This window comes from Hippocampus guttulatus, chromosome 1 (assembly GCF_054856545.1).
Source record: "Hippocampus guttulatus isolate MCC_2025c chromosome 1, RoL_Hgut_1.0, whole genome shotgun sequence".
Lineage (NCBI taxonomy): Eukaryota > Metazoa > Chordata > Actinopteri > Syngnathiformes > Syngnathidae > Hippocampus > Hippocampus guttulatus.
The window spans coordinates 4100826-4128814 of NC_141261.1; the positions used below are offsets into that span (position 1 = coordinate 4100826).

The following is a 27989-nucleotide window of genomic DNA, read 5'->3' on the forward strand; positions in this document are numbered from 1 at the left end:
GCACGAGGTGCTTGTTACATAACGTCCAAGCAAATGAAGCAGGTTGATTCGTTTCATCTCCGGGGGCCTCGAGTCAAGACGAGTGAGTTTTCCACTCGGAAACAGCTTTGCATTCCCAATGGAAGAGAACAAGCTGACAGACCGCAAAATGTCCCGTGGTCATGACTTGGGTTTGTCCGGATGATAGTATGGAACTATATTGTAGTTGCACCGAATGCCCAAACTTTTTGCATTCAAATCACATGTAATCCCTGCTATGGTGGCCACTAGTGTCTCTTTCGGCAAGAAAGTCACAACTGCCATAAATCAGAATCATGTTGATTAAAGAAGAAGGGAATATTTAGCTTCTCTTCTAGATATTTAATTGTATTTCATTTGAAGCCACCGCAGGAAATACCACGGCAGTATATTATTTATTTATTTTACAAACCCAAACCATTCCCTACGAAATGTTGATAAACCTTCCTTGTACATTTTCCGCGAAAATCGTGTCTTAAATGAGAAAAACATCCCAGTAAAAAATAAATAAAAAAATTAGCGGGGGGGGGGTCTGTGAATTTGCGAATTCGCAGGTGTCGAACGACAAATATGTGCTGGCTGTCGTTTTGAGTTGCAATATGACCATTCATCACTAGATGGCAGACATGTCTCAGTTGCGCATACACTGTTTTTTTGTTTATTTTTTACTGCCCTATACTATAACATGAGTAGGCCTAATCATGTTTGTGCGGATTTTGAATGATATGCTGGACAAACAAGGGAGGCCTACCTCAATAATCTCAACATTTTTAGTCAGTTGTATTGGTGAGAAAAAAAAATTCTTTTACATAACAGGTTTTTTGTTCAGCAATTTTGTGCTATCCGTGGGTGGTATTTTTATTTTTTTAATGCAAAAGACCCCTTTTTGCACTAGAAAAAAAATCACAGTACTGTACATTAATGTGGCTATTTTGTTGTCTGCTTCAAACCCTTTGTTGCTGGGTTAGGATTGGGTTAGGGGTATCTTTTGAGATCATTATTTGTGATATATCTGCAGTTTTAAACTGTTGATTTAAGGTCACTTTTTGTGTGTGTGTGGGGGGGGGGGGGGGTTGCTACACGCGACAGGGCTCTCAGGTGTTTACCGTACAAGCAAACAAACGTTGCATTGTTGTTGTTATTGGAAGCAATTCGTGGATGATTTGGAGCGACATCTAAAGTGCTCATTGTTTATGATGATGTATTTGACGCAAGTGTAAACGATACACACTTGCAAACGTCGAACACGCCGTACAGTTTCTTTTCATACCCCCCCCCCCCCCCCAAAAAAAAGTACAAGTGAACCAAAGACCTCTGCGTTTCTCCGTGTGTGATTCATTATGAGTGTAAGCATTAATGAGGTTGTTCCACTTTGTTTTGGCAACCAAATACCTTTTTTGCTTACTTACCAAGATAACGTGTCAAAGTTATGAAATAGTCGCGGATGGAGGTGGAAACCTGGAGCTACCGTCTTAAAGAGGGGAAGTGGGGGGGTAGTGGATTGGGTATTGTGCTCCAAAGGAGGAAAATCCACAAGCGAGCCTGCCACTTTTCCACTGGAAGCGCGGACACTTGCATTCTTTTCGTTGACATGTGAGGATCGATCAGAATCCAGTTACATAAGCAGGCGGGTTCCATCAGGTTGTATGGAGTTTCCATGTTGATGGAACATCTGACCTCACACACATTGGAAAAAAAATGGGGAAAATGTTCTCAGAGGATCTCAAGTTGTGGCAGGAAGGAAATAAGATTCCTTCTCGTACCAGGACATGCCAGCACTGCAAGCTTGGGATTGCTTTTTTTTTTTTTCGTCATGTCACGACCAATGAACAAAGACTATCACCAGCATTGCTTGAAGCTCTATGTGACCATCTTAACGTCGGCTATGTTAAAATGATGACCAACAAAAATGAAACGTTTCCTCTCATTTTGAGAGGACAACATGGTCAAAACAATCACTGTTCACGCATACGGTGTCTACAAAAATGACTGAAAACAGTAATATACATGCCAGGCCTCTAGTTGGCGATGTCACTGTAATTAAGATATATTTATTGTCCCACACTGGGGAAATTTTTGATTTTGGAAAAATTGGGGGGGGGGAAAGCACACCAACTGCTTATCCTCGCAAGTCTCGAACTGTATTTTGAACATCCTCCGTCAATGTTTACTCTCCTCTCCAAAAGTATTCTAACAGTGAGACCATTTCTTTTGTTTTTGCTTTGGACTGAAAACAATCGAGGGGGTCACGAAAGACTGAATATACAAAAAGACACCAACATTGCATCCTCTATTTCCAGGTATTGACATCTGGATCTGATATGCAAAACCTTTTATTTGAACCCACTTATTTATCGCATAAACAAAAGCATTCGAATGTCTGACAGATTGGTCTTATTATATTGACTCTTCAAAGAATACCTTTATGCTTCTTTGAGGTGTAACTGAGATGAAACCCTGAACGTGTCTATGGTTGGACTAAGAGAAAATAGAAAATCGATATAATGACAGCGGTGTGGTCCGCTGTTGTTGTTTTGTTGTATCATAACTAGACAACTGTGCAACAATGAAATATGAACTAAATTGTCTCTCATCTTTTTCAAATGTACAATAAGCCCACGTACTCCACCAAAGACATAAGTGAAACCTGTAGATTGCCTGTCTCAGGGTTCCTTTGCCAAAGTTCTCCTGGCAAAATGACATTTTTAAATGTTAGAGAAAAAAAAGCTAATTTTGCTGTGTCAGGAATTACAAATAGCTGTGGTGGTCACCGGTGTGTACGATCAGAAGGTCAGGCTTTTAACTGGGACTAATACATACATAAGGCCCATGTGTCATGTGCATGGTATATAAGATGTGGACCAAATGGAGGCAAAGCTTGCTTTTTCCACTTATATTTCCTCCAGAATAATTCCATAAGACATGCTTTCCATATTCTATTCTCACTGATTGGATTTAAGATCTGAGTTCCACATGTTGCACTAGCAAAGAGGGCAATGTCGTAACCCAGACAAGTCGACCTCAGTTTGAATGAGGTGTACAGTGATGGAAAGTGCCACTAGAGTTTGGAAAAATTGGGTTTTTTGAGACAGAGTTTAAGAAAAAAAAAAAAAAAGCGGAAATGCAAACTCGGTCGTCTGGACATCAGCAGTTTTCCTCTCTTAAAGCATGTGCCATATTCATTTAGTCATTCATAGTGTGAGTTGTATAATCTTGGACTATTAAATGTGGTGGGCAAGTTCATTCGGAAGAAGTCAGTTAATTTTTGAAGGGCAAGCGTGTTTCATACTAATATTATTGTAAGGAATTTATGTGCACAATATTTAATTATAGAAAATAGTCAAATGTATTACTTAGTTTTAATTGACATTAAAAGCCTATTCAGATAAAAATGTTGAAATTGTTTGGTATAATGCAAGAACGGCACTTCATTTCCCAGAATACCTTGCTTTATCTAAGTCTTTAAAATAACTGTCCAAATATGTTTTGACAATGTGTTTGGTATGACCTGGATTAGATGGGCTCTTACTCTGGCAAACTTTGAGCTAACCCTGCCAAAACAAATCTTTTGGGACTGACAAACTCGCACATAAATGAAGAATTGACCTGACCAGGACTAACGCTCCTATCAGAGAGTTAACAGCCAGACCTATTTAGTTCTAGCACAGAAGAAACTGGATTTTCAAACTAGGAAGTACAGCAACTCTCTTCCTGCATTGGGTTTATTTCAGACTAAACGGGTCTGGCTGTCACATGTGGACAAACTAATCAGCAAGCTAGGAACTAACTCTCTGAATAGGGTTGATTTTGAACTAAATGGGTCTGATTATCACTTATTAAATGCGCAAAGGAGAAACTTAACTCTTCCTGAATACATCTCTGTGAGACTAGGTCTAATTAGTACTGACTAGACCTGACTACCAATGCTTGAATAGGACTACTGAAGACTAACTGTGATTAACATAAATTGAAATGCAATCATAACACAGTACATTTGGACTGGGCTGGTGAGTTCAAGGAGTCCATATGCCTTTTATGCAAATTTATGCTCAACTGTCGCGTAGGTTTCTTTTTAAAGGAAGTGGGTAAAATAACTGTCGGCCGCATAACATCCCAAAACTAGACCATTCCATAACGAGTATCATGCAATCAAAAAGCAGAACCGGAACATCCCTCTTTTGTCGCTCACTGGTCGTGCTCCCGCAGAGAGTTCTGGGGTCCCACAATGAGTTTCTTGTGCGCTACTGTCTGAGAGAAAGCCACAGAAATGCTTTGGCTCAGGAATGGGAGACGTCATGGATTCCTGAGTGTGGGTCTTTGCAGGAAAAGCCCTGAGTCTCCCAACATGGAGCGGCTCCAGGTTTCCATGGCGAGGGCGCCCAAACAGGAGGAAACACTGAGGGAATCCCGTTATTTTACAGCATTGCACCATTATAAACACTCAGAGCAGGGCAGGGAAGCCGCTCTCGTTACTCCAAAGAACCACTGGCCAGCCGAACCTCCACCGCTGCTCCTTTTCACTCAACTCGGACGAGACTTTTTACAACTTGGACTTTTGTTTGCCTTTTTGCCATCCCTCTCAGCATTTTTTAACTGAGAAACTAAAACGTTGCCATGCTTGTTAGACCTGAGTGACTTTGACTTTTTTCCCCCACCAACATTTTTTTATCTCTTTTTTTTTTTTTTTCCTTTTGTCTCCTAATGTTTAGAGGGACTTGGAGAGTGGCCCAGTACCACACCATGAGGTCCATGGATCAAGGTACTGCTCAAGTGTTGTGATTCTATGGTAATCAAAAAATTTTCATTATTTATTACATGTTCCTGAATTAATGCAAGTTGATGAGTGACATCATTCGCCTAGTCTTTTCTACGCGTTACCACGTTTTGGGCCAGAGTCGATGCTTGAGGGACGTTGTCATGTTGTGGTCAGAATTCAAATTTCATGTGTTCTTAGTGAATGTTCACGGTATGTGTGACTATTTTATCAAAGCTTTCTCTTGTATCACTTTTTTGTGACTGTCAACCAAACACACACAAGATTATTTTTTAGTCTATTTCCCCATTGGATAAACAGCACGTTGAATATTGTTTGAAGGAAGTCTCCTGTGGTCCATTTGGCAAGGCACCAGTGAGTCTGTTTGACTAGGATGGGGCCTTTATCCCAAATGCTGTATTATTTTGAATTGAAGCAATTACAGTTGCTATACATTGTTGCAAAGTTTGGTCAATGCAGCATGTCAGACACTAGGGTGCAGCAGCACAATGCAAAGCCTGTTTCCAATATCAAAAAGCAGCCAATGTTGTCATGTTGGTCAATGATTATAAAATACTTTTTTTTTTAATTCAACACCCCGACCAATCCTGGTATGCTTAAATAAGCATTATTTGGTTTATTTGTGGCCCGGTAGTCCAGTGGCTAGCGCGTCAGCTTCACAGTGCAGGGGTACCGGGTTCGATCCCAGCTCCGCCCTCCCTGTGTGGAGTTTGCATGTTCTCCCCGGGCCTGCGTGGGTTTTCTCCGGGTGCTCCGGTTTCCTCCCACATTCCAAAAACATGCATGGCAGGCTGATTGGACGCTCTAAATTGTCCCTAGGTGTGAGTGTGGGCGTGGATGGTTGTTCGTCTCTGTGTGCCCTGCGATTGGCTGGCAACTGATTCAGGGTGTCCCCCGCCTGCTGCCCGAAGATGGCTGGGATAGGCTCCAGCACCCCCCGCCACCCTTGTGAGGACAAAGCGGATCAGAAAATGAATGGATGGATGATTTATTTGTGCATGCAATGCAATTCATTAACCATAGATTTTATATGCTGTACTTCAAACAAGATTTCTGCCAGAATCCTTGATTTATTTTTTTTAATCGCTGATTATTGATAATTACTCTTTTTATTATTACATACAACAAATGGCATAAAAAGGCCGTCACTCTCATTGTTCAATGGTGACTGTAATTATTGTTAAATGTAATGGATGTACAGTATTAATTGAATATGGCTACTGTGTATTATTTAAATATACATATTATATATAATAGATATAATCGTATTATATCTAACTAATTAAAATCCTAACTAGACTACTTTAATTTGCTTTATTTAGCTGCCATGCTTTTTTATTTCTTGAGACAATGAAAACTAACCATCAATCAATAATTGTATGGCGTATTATGTTCTATTCGCACACGATTAAAAAGAACCTAAAGCAAATGGTGTTCTTGTTGTGGCTATTTAAAAAAAATAACTACCCTATAGCTCATGCTAGAATATATTACGTCCACACCACTACATGGCGTACGTTAAACAAACCTTGGCGGAGGTTCCTAACTACTCGAGGGGCGGGGGAGAGCGTGGGTTGTGCAGTTGATGTGAATAATAGTTCCGCCGTCACACGCAAACCGGCGAGACAGGAAACATGCGCACTCCTGCTCCTTGGCGAGAGTGTCATTTTGTTTGATTTATTTATTTTTTTAAATTCAATTTTGGGAGTCCTGAGTGCGCTCGACTTGTTCGCGCCTTCCCCCGCCCTTTTCGTCCCGAACGTGGAGTAGACGTTAGACAGATGAGCTCCTTGTACGACCAGAACCGCTTGGAGGAGGAGCTGAGCCGGGTCAACTGCCCCGACGAGGATCTGGACTTTGAGTACTTGTTTGAATATGAAGCACCTTACGGCAGCGAGGCTGAGGGAGGACGTCAAGGTTAGTGAACAGATTTTGGCGCCACGACAACCCCCCCTCCCCATCACTCCCTTCCCCTGACCTTAATGGTGGGGGTTGGGGGCGTGATCCATACCTAATACCGTACCAGTACAGTAGTTGTTTTTTCGAGAGAGTTTGGAAGTGGTTGTTAGAACTTATAGGGCACTCAGATCCCAAACATGTCAAGCGTGCATTTCCGTGACGAATAAATAAAACCATAGACCAGTGGGACACACACTTTTTACAAATCCTGCTTAATTAAAAAAAAAAAACCTTTGCTCCTGAAGTACTGTACCACCATAAATTTGAAAACATTGCTCTTAAAAAGAAAGTCAGATTTGTTTCCAGTGTGTGTTTGACTCTGACAGGGCTGCCCTTTTCCACATATTCTCTTCAGAACCTTTATGGACAGAATTTCTAGGTGCAACTGAGGAGGTCTGGTTTGGTGGCCTTAGTATTGCATCTTTGCTTTTTGCGGATGATTTGGTACTGTTGGCGTTATCAAGCAGTGATCTCCAACTCTCACTGGAGTGGTTCGCATCTGAGTGCGAAGCGATTGGAATGAAAATCGGCATGTCTAAATCTGAGCCCATGATCCTCAGTTGGAAAAGGGTGTCGTGCCCTCTCCATGTTGGGGATGAGATCCTGCCCCATGTGGAGTAGTTCAAGTGTCTTGGAGTCTTAAGAGTCTCTTCTGGTATAGTTCCCCAACAGTTTAAACATGCCGTGGTCCAACCCATGATCAAGAAACCTGGTCTTGATCCAGATGTGCTGTCAAGTTTCAGGCCCATTTCCAACCTGCCTTTCATTTAAAAAATTCTGGAAAAAGTGGTGCACATGCAGTTGAAACTTTTCTTGGACGAACATAACATCTTGGAGGTCTTCCAGTCAGGTTTCAAGACGATGCATAGCACGGAGTCAGCCCTGTTACGCGTTTCTAATGACATCCTCCTGGCAAATGACACTGTGTCTAGTTTTATTGGACTTAACTGCAGCATTTGATACAGTGGATCACAGTATTCTGTTGACTCGTTTGCAGCACTTGGTGGGCATTGGCGGTAGTGCTCTTGGGTGGTTTAGGTCCTATTTAGCTGACAGAACCTTTTGTGTCAGCCTTGGCTGCTCTGAGTCACGCACTGCTCCCCTGTCATGTGGTGTTCCACAGGGCTCAATTCTGGGGCCTCTGCTGTTCTCGCTGTATCTGCTCCCACTGGGTTCCATCTTAAGGAAACATGGTATTCCCTTCCACTGCTATGCAGATGACTGCCAGATCTATGTCCCACTAAGCAAAAAAGACGCCTTCTCGTTAAGGCCACTTCTCTCCTGCCTGGAAGAAATCAAAACCTGGATCGCACAAAATTTCTTGAATTTCAATGAAAAGAAGACAGAGGTGATACTGTTTGGTCCCAGTGGCCCTTGTACATCCCATCCTGTAGACTTGGGCCCCCTGTCTCCTTATCTTAAGTCAACAGTCTCAAACTTGGGCCTTAAACTGGACAGTGATTTCAAACTTGACCGGCAAATTGGTGCCATTTTCCATCTTGAGGACCAGAGTTGTCCACCCCTGGTCTTGACAAACAATGGATTGGTCACTTCTCAATTACAGAGCACCAAGAGATCAGTTGCCAGTCTGCCACCTGGCACATACAATTGCAGGGCACGTACGCTCTAGCCAGACAACAGATTGGTTGCCGATTATGCAGAGAATGTAGATACTTTTGAATGCGTCATGTAAAATTGTGATATATATTTTCCCCCTTCTGTGCAGATGACCCAAATCTTGCGTCTCACAAAGTCCTCAGTCCCGAGTCTGAGCAAGCCTTCCCACTGGAGGAGGTCTCCCCGTATGCTGTCAAGTCCTGTAGTCGCTCCTACATTGAACATCAAACAGAAGTTCTGCCAGGATATGACGTTCAGGAAGCACAGAACTACCTGGACAATACCCGGCCCTCAGGCTTGGTCTTGAGCCCGCGCATTGAAATCACACCATCCCGGGAGCACTACAGCCACTCTCGCGACTCCCTGCAGAACCACCACCCCAGCGTCAACAGCCCCCGACCCACATTGACCGTACCAGGCCATGAGAACCTCTCCTACCGTGAGCCCCAGTGCCTGAGCCCCGCCAGCAGCAACTCGTCCACCAGCTGGCACTCGGAGAACTATTCCCCCTGGGCTTCCCCCTGCGTGTCCCCCAGTAGCGGCAACAACCCTGGAGACCTGTGCCCCCGATTACAGAACATCCACACTGGCTCCCCACACACCTCCCCGGGAACATCACCGAACGCCGGCCTAATTGAAGAAGGCTACCTGGGAACGTGTTCGCCCTCCCCGCGCCCTGGCTCCCGCTCCACCTCCCCTCAGGGTAAACGCACCTACGACATGTACAGGAATCCCACTCTGATGCCCGGCATCCGCTCCCGAAGCCCCTCCCCCCTAGGCGGCCATGTGGATCAGAACATGGGGGCCCACTATCCACACAACGCCATGCCGGATGCCATGAATGGTTTCACTTTGCCCACTAAACTAGTCAAGACTTCCAACCAGGTCTACACTCTGTATCCGGAGCATCACGGCGAGGGGAACTACTTGGTGTCCTGTGACCAGGATATGAATAGCAAACCTTCTCCAGAACCCTTCTTTGTCATCCCTCCGATCTGGTCTAAGCCGCTGGTCTCCAGCATTTGCAGGTTAATTTGGAAAGAATGCGTCACACGGCGTGTACAGTTCCAATGATCTTATCTGTGTCCTTTGTGCCCCATAGTATCCCTTTGGCGTCTCTCCCCCCTCTGGAATGGCCCGTGCCCAGCCGCACGGACCACTATGAGCTCCATATCGAGGTGCAGCCAAAGCCGCACCACAGAGCTCACTACGAGACGGAGGGAAGTAGAGGCGCCGTCAAGGCCCACACAGGAGGACACCCTGTGGTGCAGGTACCGCCACAAATGCCAGTTTACCTTTAACGCTGATTATTTGAATCTCAAAGACAGTAACCCCCCCCCCCTATATCACAGGGGCTACATTCCAAACCACCAATAAGTGAAATCCACAATATAAAAATACTCAACTAAACTCTATAAGTAAACCACTTCAAAACAAGCGCCGTGGTATACAAAGTGCTATGCAGAGATAAAACTTAGTCATAATACAACAATGACCTTCATTTTTAAACACTTTTTAAATAATACAAACACATTGAAACACATATAATATATGGACAGAGAAATGGATAACAGAATTTTTGTGCAGTGTAACTGTGTATCGACCCCCCTAATGCGTCTACATGACAAATCCTAGTTTTCCAAACTAAGAAATTTATCATGTCACAATGTAAGTCAAGTCAAGTCAAGTCAACAGTATTTATAGAGCACTTTCAAACAGCCATCGCTGCACACAAAGTGCTGTACATGGAGCAATTTAACATGCACAATAAACAGTAAGACAAATCGGTAATGAGGGCGGTAGAAAGCACCAAACAGTAAAACCAAGAACAAATCTAAGTCATGCTGAGTCGAATGCCAAAGAATACAAGTGAGTTTTGAGGAGGGTTTTGAAGATGGGCAGCGAGGAGGCTTGCCGAATGTTCAGTGGGAGGTCATTCCAGAGAGAGGGACCAGCAACAGAAAAGGCTCGATCCCCTCTGAGCCTCAGTTTAGTTCTTGGTACTTCTAATAAAGTCTGGTCCACGGACCTGAGGCGCCGGGCAGGTGTGTAGGGGCGGATGAGCTCAGAGAGGTAAGGTGGCGCGAGATTATTCAGAGATTTGAAAACAAATGAGAGGATCTTGAAAATAACTCTAAAATGAATGGGGAGCCAGTGAAGGGATGCCTGAGTAGGAGTTATGTGCTCCCTCTTACGAGTACCAGTCAAGAGGCGAGCGGCGGCATTCTGGACCAGCTGAAGGCGCTTAATGGAGGACTGGCTGACTCCAAAGTAAAGGGCATTGCAGTAATCGAGCCGGGATGTGACAAAGGCATGAATTACTGTCTCAAAGTGTTCATGTGAGAGGAGAGGTTTTATTTTGGCCAGCTGTCTAAGGTGAAAGAAGCTGGATTTAATCAATCATGCCCAAAGATGTACATTATAAACTTAACCGATAGCCGTAGCTTTCTGTAGGCTTAAAAAGCAGGATTACAGCAGATGACATTAAATCATTTTCAACAACTAGCCTGTGTTGAAATACAGTACTCCGTGTATTCTTCTTTCAAATTTAAGTCTCAAACTAAATGCCAGACCAAAAAAGTTTTGAACTGAAAAAAAAAAAAAAATCTGCAAAATAGCAGGACTGTGAACCTGGCTTCTTAAAAGCACAGAAATCCGGACCAATCAACATGCCATGTTTTATCACATGTTGGTGGGCAGCAAAAATGACGTTAGTGGGTACCAAGTGAAATCCATCACTCAATCCCTCACTGTTTGTTTGCAATTCCTGCCCGTCTACGCTGTTATTTGAGGCAGCGCTATTACTTTAGCCCTCCCGATTTTAGCAGCCTCTTCTCAAGGCTAGACGAGCGACGCAAATGCACAGATTCTTTTTTTAAATATCCGCCATGCAGCTTGGTTCAACCACACCAACAAACTGACATCCTGTGCCACTGCTTTTTAGGTCACAATTCTCGATATGTCCCGAAACATTGATAGTGGCTCTTACAGGGTCAACTCTACTTTTTAGCTTAAGATTAAGCTGCACCTTGATGAAATTCATGTTTTCATGGAATTACATTATCTAATGTGGTCATAATTAAAATGAATACACTTCTTTGTCTTTCAACTGGAAGACAAAGAAGAAGAACCTCTGCCGGAAGTACGGAACTAGAAGAACGCTAAACATGTCAACTAGCTTTTGGGTTCTACAAGTATTTACACTTACGTAATTCATCCTTTATTTTGCAATTTAAATTGTTTATTTATTCAGTCTACCAAGTGTTTAGAAGGGTGATAACCGTATGGTGGGGTTCATAATGGTTTCATTGAGGTGTAACTACTGTACCTCACCCCGCACCCCCTTCAAAAAAGGCGAACCGAAAATGTGTGTGGGGTGACTGTAATTGCGTCTTAAAGGAGATAGTGTGGGGGGGGTTTTCCCAGTATGTAAAATAGTACCCGGGTGTCCTAATATCATGTCATGTCAAGAATCAAGAATAGTAGCAGACTATACGAGGGCTGCAATTAACAATTATTTTCATAATCGGTCAATTTGTTGATTATTTTATGAATTAAATGTTGTCTTGCTTCGCCTTAATTAGCCTGCTTCAGAGGTCGGCCATGTCGCCAGACATTTTAAGCCACGGGCAGAGAACAAAAGATTGACTTGGTTGTTTAATTTCACACTTGATGGGTTGGCAGGCACCCCACACACACAACAATTTACAGACAATCAACTAAACTACATTTTAAAAACACTTTTGGTCAAATGGAGTGCACTACTTGGCTGCAATCAGTAGATGTGCTGTTGATTCACTCTTAACTGGTTTTTAAACTCAGAAAAATAACATCGTGGCATCAGCTATGAGGAGTTGAGTTATCGCCACACCGATCTCCATGGTGACAACGTGATGGCGTGGATTTTGCGTGTTTTACCCGTGCTTGGATGCATTTTCTGCAGCTACTCCAACTTCCTCCCGCATTCCAAAAAAACTTGCTTGTTAGGTTCATCGGAGACTCGAAATCGTCCAATGGTTTGATTGGTAGCGTGAATGTTTGTGCCACGTGACTGGCCTGTGACCACGAACCAAACTGCTGGCCACCACCGGCTTTGTTGTTTTCGTCTTTTTATTTATTTTTTTCTCACAGCTTCTGATGCAAATTTGTATTGTTGGGCCTTTGGCGCATGTCTGTGCTCCACTGAGCCCCATTCTCCTTTTCACAGTGGAGACTGTTTATGTTGTTGTTGCATCTTTTCCACACTGCCCAAAGGCCTCAGGTGGGTTCTGCCTGGCTGGACACGGCTGCAGTCCTCCACGTTGTCATTCCTTCCTCCTGTCGCCCTTGCATCCTTCCCTCCATGTGACCCCCCCCCCCCCCCCCCCATGCTTTACTTTTCCTACTCTGTGCTCAGTCATGACTCACTGCTCCTGCACATCACCGTGACAACCGCCTGACTGCTCATGTTTGCGCTCGGTTTCTCCTCTGTCCACTCCCTGCGGTTGCCATAGTTACTGGCCGTCGCAAAGATGTTACAAAGATGTGAAAATGTCACTCCCAGGAGAAAGAAAGTACATTCTCTGGTCTTTTCAAGCAGATATTGCAAATACTTTTTACTGCACTAGTTTGAATGTACTTGCATTTCCATCTATTTATATGGCAAACATTACCTGGCTTAATTAATGAAACAATGGAACCAGCACAAAGTACCTGAAGGGGAAATCCTGTTCGTGCCACACTAAAACCGCTGCGGTTTTAATTATGAATTGATCTACAGTTGTTCCCGCCTGCCGTATGTGAGCTTTTTTTTTGGCCAGCCGTCCGATTTGTTGTTTTGCAAGCCAGTTTCACTTTTATAAAAACAAACAATACCGGCCACCAAACCGGTTTAACATGTTGCTTTCATGTAGCATTCAGTTGTTGATCGTGGTGCAACTCCAACACCTTTGTTGTTTTCCGTAGTTGCGCGGCTACAAAGGCAAAGAGGCGCTCGGCCTGCAGATCTTCATCGGCACGGCGGACGAGCGCATTCTCAAGCCGCACGCCTTCTACCAAGTGCATCGCATCACTGGCAAAACCGTTACGACAAACAGTTTGGAGAAGATTGTCAATGGAACCAAAGTCCTGGAGATGCCCCTGGAACCAAAAAACAACATGAGAGCAATGTGAGAATATCGTCAGAGTCGTTGACATTTCTTGTTCTGCATTTCTCAAACTGCAGTCTGAATGAAATCCAAAGGTTGCACAAGAATCCAGAACAACAACAAAAAAATCTAGATTCGATTTCTCTTCCCCCATTGTGCATAAAAAAAATTATCCAAAGCGCAACCATTAATTGCTAGTATTAATTGAAACACTGTGCTTATTCATTCCGTCTCACAGAATTGACTGCGCCGGTATCCTGAAGCTGCGGAATGCCGACATCGAGCTGAGGAAGGGCGAGACGGACGTCGGCCGAAAGAACACGCGCGTCCGCCTCGTGTTCCGCGTGCACATACCCCAGCCCGGAGGACAGCACGTCTCACTACAAGTGGCCTCGCATCCCGTTGAGTGTTGTAAGCAAAATAGAAAACACTCTTTGCTTTTCTGACTCTGCCATGTATATTTGATCCTCCAACGCCCCGCATTCAAATGAGTTTGGAGCGGCTATCCGGCAATCAAAGATGTCTTTATGCTCACGCGGCAGCGCGATTTACTGCGTGTTTGCTCGACTGCGTGAGTGTCGCTTGGCTACATCCAAGTATGTTTACACAGTTTTATTAAAGCGACGGCTGTAATCAAAACTCAAGCAAGAGCTTTTTTTTTTTTTTTTTAAATCCAGCTCTGCTGGGAACACAACATCCCTGTCAGAGAAAATTGTGACAACAAAAATTCACCTTTATGAGGCGTCATTTCCTGTCTGTTTTCTGGTCGGGAAAATCTCGTCCCTACCTGTCTGCACGTATAAGACTTCTGTTGGGTGAGAGTTGTGGTTGCAGTCGTCCTCCTGGGTGCGCGACGGTTCAAAGGTCGGGTTTGCTTGTTGTCACCACAGTTTTCTCCTGTTGTTTCAGTTGCATGATGAGAAAGCTGCATGCTACACAGGAATAATATAGCTTATTTTTTACACATTTTAACGCAACTTCAATTTTCGCACATTTTGTGATGAGGCAGGGCCCCCAAATTTTCCACTGCATCACATTCAACACTGCGGTTTCAGAGTTCACTCCTTTTTAAAAAATATTGAAGTGTTCTATGTCTGAGTGTTGATTAAGATTTTTGTACATATTAGGGCTTCACTTAATATTCAAAAAGTCATCCAATTGTTCTTATCTTTTCGTCAACAGCTATTTCCATTTTCCATCCTGATGGGCAGAAGTCACTTTCCAAGGCTTTTCACAACAGTTTTTAGAACAATATATTTTCACGATAAATATTATTGTTGGTTTTTTTCACGCTGCTAATACTATGATAGAGCATCTTAAATTAAGTATAACCTTTTTTCAGGGCAAATAACTTCTAATTCTTGTGAATATTGAACACTGGCATTGAAATGTAGAACAATAAAAATATCTTAGAGAAATTCAAACAAAGTTAAAGTAGAACAGATTTAGGATCTGATCACAAGAATTGCACTTAGCATATATCAAATATTTGGTAAAAATGTATTGAGAGTCACTAATAGCTCATTTCCCCGCCCCTCAAAATGCTTGTTGCACCGGAGCAACCTCTTATTTTTTATTTTTTTAAGATACACAGTACAGTTGAAAAGTTTAGAGCCCTGTAAGGAAAAGACCGCATTTATTGTTGCCATCGATGCCTTCATCAGTGTCCTTGGTTTATAATGGGGTTCATTTTATATGGTAGTGACGTAGCCCGCCCGAATAAGTACGGAAGTAAGTTTGTACACTAATTACTGACTGTCATAACTTTCAGTTGCTATTAAAAAAAAAAAGTTGACCCATAATTGTTCAAATGCTAGGTTTCTGCTATGACAAAAAAAATGCAACCAAGATAAATCATTTAAAAACTTTTTCCATCATTGATGTGTAACTTGGGCAATACCATTTAAAAAAAAATAATAATTTCAAGTGGGGAGTTAAGTACGGCAGTCTCAGAGCATTCTGGTGCTCCCTGACGACGTATTCCTATGTTCCTGCGCACATGGCATCAGGTTTTGGCAATGATAAATTCTCATCAATTGCATTGGTGGTAAACTATTTTCATAACAGGAGTGTCTCCCTTACAGCTCAGCGTTCAGCACATGAACTTCCCATCGTGGAGAAGCAGGACTCGGACAGTTGCTCCGTTCTGGGAGGCCAGCAGATGATCTTGAGCGGGCAGAACTTCAGCTCCGATTCCAAAGTGGTTTTCATGGAGAAAACTCAGGGTGAGTGGCCTGGGTTCACATTCTCAAGTGATTTCCTGCATTCGCTCGCTCGCTCTGCCGTCACCTCAACAAGGAAGTGAAAACTCACATTTTCACCGTACGATATACCGTATCTGCGTTGACACACCTCCCCACACTTCCTCTTGGCCTTTTCTTCCTCGCTGGCTTTCCATTTTGTCTTCACAACCAGTTGGCTATTTATTGCCACTTTAGTAACCACTTTTTGCTATTTATTGAAATCTCACTATGAAAGTAGGCATGTTGGCATCATAAACCAGTAAGTAGTGTGGCCTTTAGCTGGATTTCCCCCCCCCCCCCCCCCCCACCCCCCAATGGATTTCCCTGCCGCCGTGTTACGAAATGCGGCAATAACGAACAGTGAGGGAGACATGGAAAAGGAAGTCTTTCGGAAAGGGATTGCCGGCGTTGTGGAGAGTTTTTGTGTATGACATAAAATTGTGGACGGGTACAACTGCGGAATCCCTCTGAATGGGAGACAGCTGTGTCTGTCCGGAGCTCTGCCGGCTTGCGTGACTCCTGCCCCCCCCCCACCCCCCGCTTCTAATTTCCACATCCTTTCATAATCATGTGCAGAAGGGCGAGCAAATGTTGGGGTCTCCCTTAGAGTGGAGTTGCAACACAGTGCAAACAAATGCAAGTGCCAAGAGAACAGTCAGAGAAGGGGAGTGGAGTTGATGGTCGAAATTTGGCAACACTTGTGGAATCCCCGCCCCCCCCCATCTGACTCATTTAAGCCGTGTGCTTTTAATTAGCATGCTGACAAAAGGGTTTCCCAGCTACAGGAACTTTCTGAATCATTTTAGGAACACCACATGTCAGTTCACGTGCTTCCATGTTTACTTTTTCGTTTTTCATCCGATCACGGTTCTATGGCAGCCGAAATGTGATCTCATATGAAACTTGAAATGGTTGTTGATGTGGACCCTAATTACCAGTCACAAGCCGTTGTTGTTTACTGTGGAGGGAAGGGCTCCTCCCACGCCCCCCCCCCCCCCCCAAAAAAAAAGATCCACTGCACCTATACTTCCCTTATGACATAACGTGGCCATTGCACTTGTTAAGGTCGTGGGCGTTTCTGCAGGACCGTGGCTCAGCATGATAATATTTCAGACAGTGTAGTCCAGCAGCCTAGTGATAGTGTCTCTGGAATTTCGCCCAGCTGAGCTGCTCATGTTATTTGGTAGGTGAAGAAATTCTGTGTGTGTGTTTGGGGGGGGGTAATTCTTATGCAAATTTGCCCTCACATATATCAGTGCGGACACATTTTCCGAAAACAAAAAAACAAAAGCTTCAATTGTTTTTGGTAAGTGCATACATGATGGGTGGGCCGACGTACCAGGGGCCTTGTATCTTGTATGTAGAAGTTTGTTGCCGTGAAATTTTGCAGCAGGTTGAATTTTTGAAATGATCTGTACAGATCGGTGTAGCCAGGATTCAGGAAGTCGCCTTCAAAGTCAAACAAACAAACACGAATGTGACATTCCATTTTTGTTTCCGCTTTTGTTCGCACTGAAGCCTTCGCAGAGCGCAGCGCTCGCTCGAGATTTTCTTGAAGACGTTCTTCGATTTCAGATGGTGCAAAATGTGACTTTTAGGTTGGTTCAACTAAAAGCCAACCGCTGATTTCATCTTTCAGATGGGATGCAAATTTGGGAAATGGAAGCGACGGTGGACAAAGATAAGAGTCAGCCGGTAAGTGTGTGACATGACACTCGTGACGGGGTCTCGCAAGATTCTGCGGATAAAAAGTGGCCTCATTTAATTGTTACCGTTGTCCCGAAGAGCATGCTGTTTGTGGAGGTGCCGTCCTACCGCGACTCGTCTATCTGCCATCCTGTCAAAGTGACCTTCTGCGTAGTCAATGGGAAGAGGAAACGTAGTCAGCCTCAGCACTTCACCTACACACCGCTGCCATGTAAGCAAGCTCACGACAAGACAATCAGCATTTTGGCATGCAATGTGTCGTCCGCTCTAAGCCCACTCTGGCTGTGTTCACATTTGGGAGTTTGGGGCCGTTTAGCGTTAACAAAAGCCCTAAACCACAGCGAAACAGGGCAGTCGCGGCCGCTGAGAACAGAGTGTAAATGTCATGATTACCAAGAGATCAGTTGTAGGAATTTTCTTTTTTGTCCGACCATTACATTCATTCTAAAAGTCCAATTTCAATCCAACTAACCCAACGAGTAGATATTTCTTAACGCGATGGAAACAAAAAACACCGGTGACAAGACCGCCTTTATGTCTCTTGTTCAGCTCCGTCCATCAAGACCGAGCCCCTTGACGAGTACGACTCGGATCACATGAGCTTCGCCGTCCCCCCCGTCATGGGCATACTCCCTCATTCCTACTACCACACCCCGCACGGCGTCCTCCACCCGGAACACGGCCTCGTTTCCAGCATGGCTTCATGCCAGCGACTTGGCTCCAACCTCCTGGGACAGGAATCCCGCTTCCACAACCAGAGTCCAGCCATTGTCTTCTCTCGTGCAGGGAAAAGCCTGAGCAGCAGCCCGGGCACCTATCAGCAGACTGGTCCCATGATCCCTGACCCCCACCGCTCCGTCCTGGTCCACACGGGCTCTCAGGCACCAACTGCCGCACCAATGGGTGCAGGCCAGCAACCGTCTATCATCCAGTTCTCCCCCACCAACCACCACCTGCTTCGGGCAGGAGACCAAGCACATCCTGAGCAGCCCGTCATTTATTGCGAAGGCTACACCCCGCAGGGGACCCACCCGTCCCCGCCCCCCCAGGTTGACGGGAACCCCCCTCAGCCATACCCAACCGTGATCCAGCAACAGACGTACGCTCCCAAAGGGCAGCAGAAAGCCAGAGTATCTCCCGAGGAGACGCCGGCCGACCAAGCGAGGAGGGTGACGGTGAAGGAAGAGAACCTGGACCAGGCCTACCTAGATGACGGTGAGTGTAAGTTCATGTTTTTACTTACTCTTATTTGTGTGCGGTAGCTTTTATCAGCCAAGACACAGATGGCGATCTTAACCCCCTTCTCAAACAATTGAAGGATATTTACTATATCGTCGTCGTCTCCTTGTAGAGTCGGTGTGATCAAACGGCTCATTCTTTTCAAACATGAGGTGGAATGACACCGCACTCGGGGTGGAAATAACACGGATTATGACTCATATGTTTGTGCTTCAACCTGTTCAACCCAAGACCCCCGACAGAATTTATGCCGGGCAAATCCAGCAACAGGCGGGATGTGCGACTTCCTTATTTTGGAGCAAAAGGTTCTCCAAACTTTGTTAGAGATTCAACTCTTGTAGATGGGTGAGATGTTCGTGTGTGTTCATCGAGAACACTTTTTTTTTTGTTTTTAAAGAAAGGGGAATAAAAGTGTCGCCCCGGACCACCGACACATTGATATTGTTATGTTGTGAAAACAACTTCCATGGCAACCATTGTCAAAGCGTGGAACGACCTGCCTGGAAGAGCCGGGGAAAGCCTCTTTGTTTGTTGTAGTTGGCCGGGGCTTCTCTTTGGCCTCATCCCCCCCACCCCCCACCCCCCACCCCTCTCCTCCAGATCCTGCGGGGTAACCCTCCGGAGGATTAGGGTTTTTTTCCTCCCCGACCACAGGATTCTGCCAGTGAGGCTCCAGAAATTCCTTTTTGCAGCTGCTCTGCTCCAGAAATCCAGCACGATGTGCGCGCGATAGAACCCAGGGTGTACGGGTCCCTTTTTTAGGAAAAAGGAAAGTGTTGTGTGTGCGCTGCGTGGTTCCAATGGAAAAAAATTAAAGCAGCTATGGAATCTTGTGTTTTTTGGATGGAGCTCACCAGGTTTCCCTCCACAATAAACAGCAACAGGCTTGTGACTTGTTAAATGAACACTTGGGAGAACAGCGATACTGTTCTCACAAGTCAGGGACAGCCAAGCATGCCCCCCAATGTTTGTTCAGCTTTGCCTTTTCCATATGTTGTTGGAGTTCTGGTGTTATTGTCATGGCGCTACTTTCGTGCTGAAAAGATAGTATTGAGGAACCTTAACATGTAGTAGCCTACAGAGAGAAGACTCATCCAAATGAGATGTTGTAGGCTAATGATTTTTCGAAGGATTGTGAAGTGAGTTGAGTCATCACCATGCAATGGCATTTCCGATCCGCTTTATCCTCACGAGGGTCGCGGAGCCGATCCCAGCCGTCTTCGGGCAGTAGGCGGGGGGACACCCTGAACCGGTTGTCAGATAATTGCGAGGCACACAGAGACGAACAACCATCCACACTCACAACCACAACTAGGGACAATTTCCAGTGTTCAATCGGCCTGCCATGCATGTTTTTGGAATGTGGGAGGAAACCGGGGCGGCCCGGTAGTCCAGTGGTTAGCACGTCGGCTTCACAGTGCAGAGGTACCGGGTTCGATTCCAGCTCCGGCCTCCCTGTGTGGAGTTTGCATGTTCTCCCCGGGCCTGCGTGGGTTTTCTCCGGGTGCTCCGGTTTCCTCCCACATTCCAAAAACATGCATGTCAGGCTGATTGGACGCTCTAAATTCTCCCTAGGTGTGAGTGTGGGCGTGGATGGTTGTTCGTCTCTGTGTGCCCTGCGATTGGCTGGCAACTGATTCAGGGTGTCCCCCGCCTACTGCCCGGAGATGGCTGGGATAGGCTCCAGCACCCCCCGCGACCCTAGTGAGGATCGAGCGGTTCGGAAAATGGATGGATGGATGGAGGAAACCGGAGTACCCGGAGAAAACCCGGGCAGGCCCCGGGTGAACATGCAAACTCCACACAGGAAGGTCGCAGCCGAGATCAAACCCACGACCTCTGCACTGTGAGGTCGACGCGCTAACCACTGCCACACCGGGCCGCCCATGCAATGCCATGTAACTTAAAAATGTTGCTCTCAAGCAAGTGCAAAAAAAAAAATCATCCAAACCAAGACTCAATTCTGTGCCTTAAGCACAGAAAACAAAAGAAATTGGACAATGACAAGTGCGATTTAATATTGACTGAAGTTCGTTCTCAAGAGGAATACAGGTAGTTGTTGCTTGTGACATTAGATATTCGACACTCCTGAATATGAGGAAACATAAGGGGGCATTCCCCCGCATTTGCGAGATTGCGACAACGCCCACGCACGTGCTGTCAATCTTGAAGTCGTAGGAGACCACATCCTGGTATGCTGGAAGTTTACTTTGCGTGGTGTTACCTGCCTCCTTTTGTTGAGGTATCTTCAACTGTCGGTATTAAATGAAAGTCAGGTTTTTCCTCTCAGGTTTTTTTTTTTCCTCTTTGGTGCCCCACGCCACTCCGGTATGTCTACTCAGCGCTTCTGTTTGCAGCCCACACACGCGTTCCCATGCTGCGCGCTCATGTTCGAACTTGCCAAAGCGTCGTCTACCTTCTGCAGCGAGTTATCGCAGAAGAAGCGGGAAAGGCAGAGCGGCCTCGTAGTGAGTGAGTGGGTGTGGGGGAAAAAAATGGTCAGAGGCAGCGGAGCAGGTGAAACGGTTCCATCAGATGAAGATCAGACCTGTCGAGGGAGATAAAGCACATGGTGTGTAAGGCCTCATTACACTTTAGTTGCTGTTTTAAAGGATTGGTACCTCTGCCGAGCACATAATTTGAAACAAGAGATCATGGTTTGGACTAACTTAAGATGTATACATGCCCAGGTATATACACTGTGCTTTTTGGTATTGTTTGGTATTTCCTGAGTGTGCTCCTGTCAGCTCTCCCTGTCCTTTCTTTGCATTTGGGCCAGCTGAGCTCTCAGACAAGTTACGAAAGAGACAGATGGCTCTTGAACTATGTGGCTGTGTCAGCAAAGTAGCTAAAATTAGTAACGGCTGGATCGGAGTGGTAGATATGTTTGTATTTTATGCAAAATGTTTGATCAGTTGGCATGTCATAATTGGAGCTAAACACAATTTTGTTCACTCCAGGGATGGTCTGGGCTGAAGGTTTCTCAGCGTTTTTAGTCAGATTTTTTCCAGATGCGAATTGTTTCCATTATTTTTACATAATTTTCAGGGTATTGAATGTTTCTCAGTGTTTTTAAGAGAATATTTAGGGTTAATTTACCCCCCCACCCCAATGCGTTTCAGTGGACGTCTGTTATACTTGAATTTTGTGGGCCGGGCTGTTCCCAATCACCCACGAATTGTTTCAACTATACAATCAATAAACTTAACAGGAAAGTTTAAGCGTCATTAAATCTATCCAATAAATAAATGTATTGGATAGATTGTTTCATCTTATGATTGGATTGGTGATCAGTTATCTTTTGTTTTGTTTTTTTAACTTGCTGATCGGTGATTGGCTTCAGCATCCCGTTCATATAAAGCCTAGCTAAGATTATGTTGTGGACACGCATTTTGAGTGCTCTAAATGAATCGCTGCTTATTCTAATTAAACACGATTAAAAACATCAAATGGCAGCAAGAAAAAGTTCAAATTAATGTAACAGAAGATGCTTATAAACGGACCTTTTATCTCACTTTTTATTCAAACGTTTTCACCTTTAAAAAAAAACACAAAAAGTTTCTATGAAAATTCTCACATTATGTTTCAGTTCCAAATTTTACAGACAGCAAGCAACGTTTTAAGGACTTTTTTTTTTGTTTAGGTATCACACTCATACTAATAACGACATTTGTGATACAGATCCAGTTAGCTGTCAGTCAACCTCTTCTAAGGTGCTTCACAAGACCGCCGTGCACGCATGAGGATTCACAAATCCAGCTCTCAGCAGCCGCGCGCTGCGGCCTGACTCGGCTACTGTGCGAGTTGCCCGCATCTCCGCCCACTGGCGCCGGTGTCGGGAGCCAGACACTCTCCTATTGAAGAGAGCGCCTGGAGTGCCAAGCCTTCATTAGCTCGAGTTAAAGCGCTACTCTGTGTTGCCGCGTCTTTAAACGTGTTTCATACTCCGGAGGAGGGCGGGCGGGGGGGGGGGGGGGGGGGGGGGGGGAGTAATGTGACTACGACGGGGAGATGAAAGTGCCCTGAAGGTGTCCAAGCAAATTCCACCTCAGCTTTAAAATAAACATGGCGGCCGATGTGGTGACGACAGCACAGAATCCAGTTTGGCAACTTATAATGCCACCCCCCCCCCCCCCCCCCCCAAAAATGCTTCGATTTTGCTAAGTTGGCCAACAAAGGCAAGGAACCGACTTTTGATTACTCTACACAACTTTGACTTTTTTTCTATGTATTCACTTGAAATTCTTACACAATATACTTACGCTCAGTATCCATGAAAGTAGATATTATGCTCGTTTTTTTTCTTTGTTTGTTTGTTTCGCGCATTTTATGAGTGTTTTAATAACATCTCTGTGCAACGCTTTGTCAAAATGTGCCAAGAATTATAATTGCATAGTAGGAGTAGAGTGTACGCGTAACAGTGCGCGTGATCTCACCAGATGCTTGCTTCTACTTGTGTATGCAGCGGTTCACTTATCAAACATACGTTACTCCCCAACATCAACAATTGGGTCACCAACTACAAAAGCGTTCAAATAGGCGCCGCTTGTCGCTAACACTGTTCTGCCTCAGACGGTTGCTTGAAGGTGGCACCGGATCTTCAGGATTTGGGGAGAAATAGACATCGGATAAAAGATTGACTTGTGTGTTGAATGTTGAATTTGATTGGGTGGGCAAGTGCTACAGAGACGCTGCTATTTGGATACAAAGCCTGAAAAAGTCACTTTTCCATATGTCCTCTTGAGGTCTCGCTCATTTGCTTCATGAAACAATTGCTATTTATATAGTGAGCTGTCCTAGAGGTGTTTGTTTGTACTTTTAGTTACACCCGTTGACTCACCCCTATGTCGCTGAAGGCTTTAAACGGAGCTCAACAGTGAATGAAGTGTCTTTGTTGAAAAAGGCACGTAGGTTGCAGTGTCTCAATAAGACCTCTCCACTACCTTTCAAAATAGCGAACAAGGGCAACTTGGCATGTTTATAAAATGCTCCTGCTTCATGTAACACTTATTTGTTATTTAGCCATTAATATTGAAGTGGAAATGAAAGTAGAAGCCAGAGTGAAGTTGCACTCCATTTGCATCGATGGCTTCGTGAAGCGAGCTCATTCGATTCGGGTGGCCATAGATCCTCTTTTACTTTCACGTGCTGTATGCTTTATTTTTTTTTTTTTTACGTTGCTGTCAACAATGACACTGATATTTTATTGCATCATTTCATTCATTTGGCTGGTATTCTTCCGCCTTCCTGGGACTCATCTTTCTATTGAGGTTCTTCCGTGTATACACAGAAAGGTTGAGTGACTGATTGATGGCACAGCTAAATTTGTTGAATGATGAAAGGCAGGGGATATGGATGAAACACAAAAAAAAAAAAACGGTGATCACCAACTTGGTTTTCATTGAAATTTTCTCTGAAAGTAATTATTTATTGATTACAAACATATCTTAGTTCATCGCAGAAGATACAGTGAACCTTTGTGTACATCTGTGGCCATTTATACAACAGAGTAATTCCCGTCTTGTGCGCCTATCAGCTTCGAGTTTGATGAAACAGTCAATTTGTGAGACAAGATAGTCGTGATTTCAACATTCAACGTATTTTTTGTGACATATTTTGTTTGGTGTAGTGCTGTAAAATGTTTCCAATTGAAAGTAGGTTGCAACGGCTCAATGAATGTTGGGAAACCACTGCTCTGGAGGGCCAGAGGAATGCTTCCTGTATTTCAGCGATTTCAGATAACATTAGTGGGGCTGTGCGTCACCATGGTTACTAAAGGCACAGACACAACATGTCACGTAATGGCCTGAATTGTAAGCCAAGAGCTTTTTTGGCCCACTTCGAAATGCTCACATTAGTCATCGGACCTAATGAGTCGCTAGTGACACAGTGGAAGCAGTGGCGGCCCGGAACGTCGCTTAGCGCCAATGTACACACGCACGTTTGACCGCCAATTATGTTGGCTGTTTATTTTGACAGCCACTTTGGCTGGTGGGTCTCCCACACTTCCGACCCAACGTAACAACTGCATGCTTGTACTGTACTTTGTTGTGTAGCATTAAGCTAACAACGAGCCAATTGCAGTTTTGTTTGACTTTTGAAACGGTTTTTTTCCCTCCACAAATTCGAAGCAATGGAACACTTTTGAGTGGCCACTACGACTCCACACACGGCATCATTTGTGCTAAAATTGTTGACAATGTTTGAGTCGGACCATACGTTAAGGTGTATATTGCGATGACGCATATATCAATTGTGTCACTTGAGAGCAAAGAAAAAAAAGTGGGGTGGGTCGTCAATTGTAATTGGCGTAACGTGAACCACACGGGCTAACTCCAAACTTTTTAACCACCGATTTTTTTTCCATGCTGCTATATTTGAAGTTGAGACGTTTCAGTTACCGTCTTATGCAAACTCTTCAACTCTGAGTGCCCTGCCATGTCGTGACGATCTCGATTATATGCTCATCGTTCAGGCCAGATGACAGCTGGTTGAACTTCCTCATTGCTTCGGGCCTGCAGACGTGTACACAAACACTCTGCGTGGGCCATACAAGTGTGTACTTCTTTTTAGTCCTGATTTGAACCCGTTTTATTTAATAAGCACCGTGTCAAAACACCTCCGCGTGCTTCTGCCACACATTGTGGTTCTATTTTTAGAATCATAATTTTTAGATCAAAGGTGAAGTTTGGACTGGTTGTTGTGTTGCATATTTTATATATCTACTACTGAACTGAAATATGATTTTTTTTAAAAAGTGCACACAACTAACTTTGCTGGGGCGGCCCGGTGGTCCACTGGTTAGCGCGTCGACCTCACAGTGCAGAGGTACCGGGTTCAATTCCAGCTCCGGCCTCCCTGTGTGGAGTTTGCATGTTCTCCCCGGGCCTGCGTGGGTTTTCTCCGGGTACTCCGGTTTCCTCCCACATTCCAAAAACATGCATGGCAGGCTGATTGAACACTCTAAATTGTTCCACGGTGTGAGTGTGAGCGTGGATGGTTGTTTGTCTGTGTGGTTCAGGGTGTCCCCCGCCTACTGCCAGAAGACGGCTGGGATAGGCTCCAGCTCCAGCACCCTGCGCGACCCGTGTGTCCTTGTCCTTGTTTGACTCAATTTCATTTGCCCCCGATGACTGTAACCTACTTGAGACTGCCTCGACAGCACCATCTTCTGTTTGTTGCTGAGTAGTGCACTCCAACGTCAAAGCTCGTTTATTCGAAGCTTGATCAAATTCAACATTACTGACTTAATTTATGAACCATTTTCATGGCGCTTGTCCTCATTTGGGTCAAGGGTGAGCTGGAGGTGGAGTCCACCCTGGCCTGGTCACCAGCCAATCACATTTGCTAACCGCTTATCCCACCATGCGCCCTTAACAATCAACAATGATTGTTGCTCTTCCTGAGAGCTTGAAGGTTAATACATCGCGGCCTGTCTTAACCATACACAGATAAGATAAATCTCTTTTGAATGCAAAAATGTCTTTTCACAATTAACTTATTCAATGGCGTAAATAGTGATGAAATGAAGCAAATCAATATTTTGGATTCAAGAATTCACAAGCATTCTGCAACAGGAAAGTATAAGCGTCATTAAAATTCAGAAAATGTATCTGAGTCATTTGATGCTGTTTTTTTCAGTTTTTTTTTGTTTTTTTTAAATGTAATGTCTTTCTTTACTTTGCAGTGAATGAGATCATCTGCAAGGACTTGACTGCTGTTCAAACTCGAGGGCAATCCTAGAGGAGCAGAAAATGACATCACATGCTGCCCCAAACCCTCCGTTGTCAACATCGGACATTTTGGGTTTTGTGCTTTCCACGCCGCTGTACAGAGATGCACCTATGCAGGTAGCACCCAAAAAAAGAAAAAAAAACTGTGCCTTATTTTGGTAATAGAGGTAGTTAACCTATGCTTGTTTACTAGTGTTTACTAGTGAGTGAATACATGAAGAAAATCCAAAACTTAACCGGTCGATCATCTCAAAAAGTGCAGTTTGTAATTAAGAATAAAATGATGCAGTCACCAAACGAGCTATCAACTTCATCTGCACTGTTTTATTTTTGTTTGTTTTTTTTAAAACAGATGTTTACGTGCGTGTAAGTAAATGTATTCCATTTTATATGTCATGTGTATGTTGCATAATATTCACATGACGTGTCTTCACGGGGCCTGCGATGCTGCAATCATGATTGTAGTTTGTGTTCGAATTCTAAATTCTGAGTCCAGTGACAATCTGCACTTTGATACATTATAAGTGGCCTTTTGGAATTACAAATGCGTTTATTTTATTTGTTTTTCTCTGAACCTTTTCCTGTGTGTATATAGCAGATTTTTTTTTAACATGTAGAGAAAAAAAGTATATTCAATGCCAAAGTCTTGCCTATGCACAAGATTATTGCAGCCCTTTATAAACAGTTTTCTACCTGTACACACTCGTGAGAATATACGGCTATCCTAAAATAGTTGGCTGTGATTGAAAAGGATTTTTTTATTTTTTCCATAAGTCTTTCGACCTAATCAGAAATTATTTGCCTTACGTGTTAATCGACTTATCACTTTTTATATGAAAAGCTGCAAATGGGGGTGAAAAGTAAAAATATATAGAAAGATAGAATCGGACGCAGACCTTTTTTTTTAATATGAAAATAAAAAGAATATTCTATTTTGCAATATTGCATTGATATGAATGATGTTTGCCATTGAGCCAGTACAGCACAATTACAGTTGCCTTATCTTGAATGTAATCTCCCCCCCTTTTTTTGTATGTGTATTGTAAATATAGACCTCAAAGTGTGATGTCATGCTGAAATATGTGTAGCCTTTCATATTGTCATGCGTTTATATCATGCTCCATATCATTCATTTTGTTTGTTTGGTTTTTGTACAAGGAAAAACTGAAGGGAATGAGGCCTCATTTTTTATCTTCAATCGAGGCCTTTTTGTTCACTTGTTTAATTTCAGCGAGATTTTAATTAATGTCTTATTTACTGTTGGTCTTTAAGCCGTGCTATTTTTGTATTCTTAAAAGTAGCAATAAACTATATCTTTACCCAATCGCCAACGTTCCCTCTCTTGACCTTCTGCAACGACGACGATGAAATGAAGAAAAAGTTGGAAAATGACGCATTGAATGATTGCGTTCAAGTCAAACAATGTGGGACATAAGGAACTTGAATCTAATTGAATGGGACACCAGGAGACAGACTGCTGCAGGTGATCGTATAAATACATAAACGTCACTAAAATTATGTATTTTGTCAATTTTCCTGAATAATTAATAACTTGTGGATTACGCTGACTAGG

The 27989-nt window shown here is 44.0% G+C and overlaps 1 protein-coding gene across 3 annotated transcripts; it reads left to right on the forward strand.

Moving 5' to 3' along the window:
• Positions 1-4144: 4144 nt before the first annotated feature.
• On the forward strand, positions 4145-27742 carry nfatc2a (nuclear factor of activated T cells 2a). Of its 3 annotated transcripts, none has more exons than XM_086104931.1 (10): positions 4145-4777; positions 8478-9396; positions 9471-9639; positions 13313-13515; positions 13733-13905; positions 15579-15719; positions 17377-17432; positions 17523-17655; positions 17994-18665; positions 26371-27742. In XM_086104931.1, exons 1-10 carry the CDS (start codon positions 4720-4722, stop codon positions 26424-26426), a joined length of 2580 nt encoding a protein of 859 aa, XP_085961057.1. In that variant the 5' UTR covers positions 4145-4719; the 3' UTR covers positions 26427-27742. The 3 variants fall into 3 exon arrangements, with proteins under 3 accessions (XP_085961057.1, XP_085961045.1, XP_085961049.1); XM_086104919.1 differs by lacking the exon at positions 4145-4777 and adding an exon at positions 6410-6709; XM_086104923.1 differs by lacking the exon at positions 4145-4777 and adding an exon at positions 6410-6709 and having other exon boundaries at positions 17994-18659.
• Positions 27743-27989: the final 247 nt, after the last annotated feature.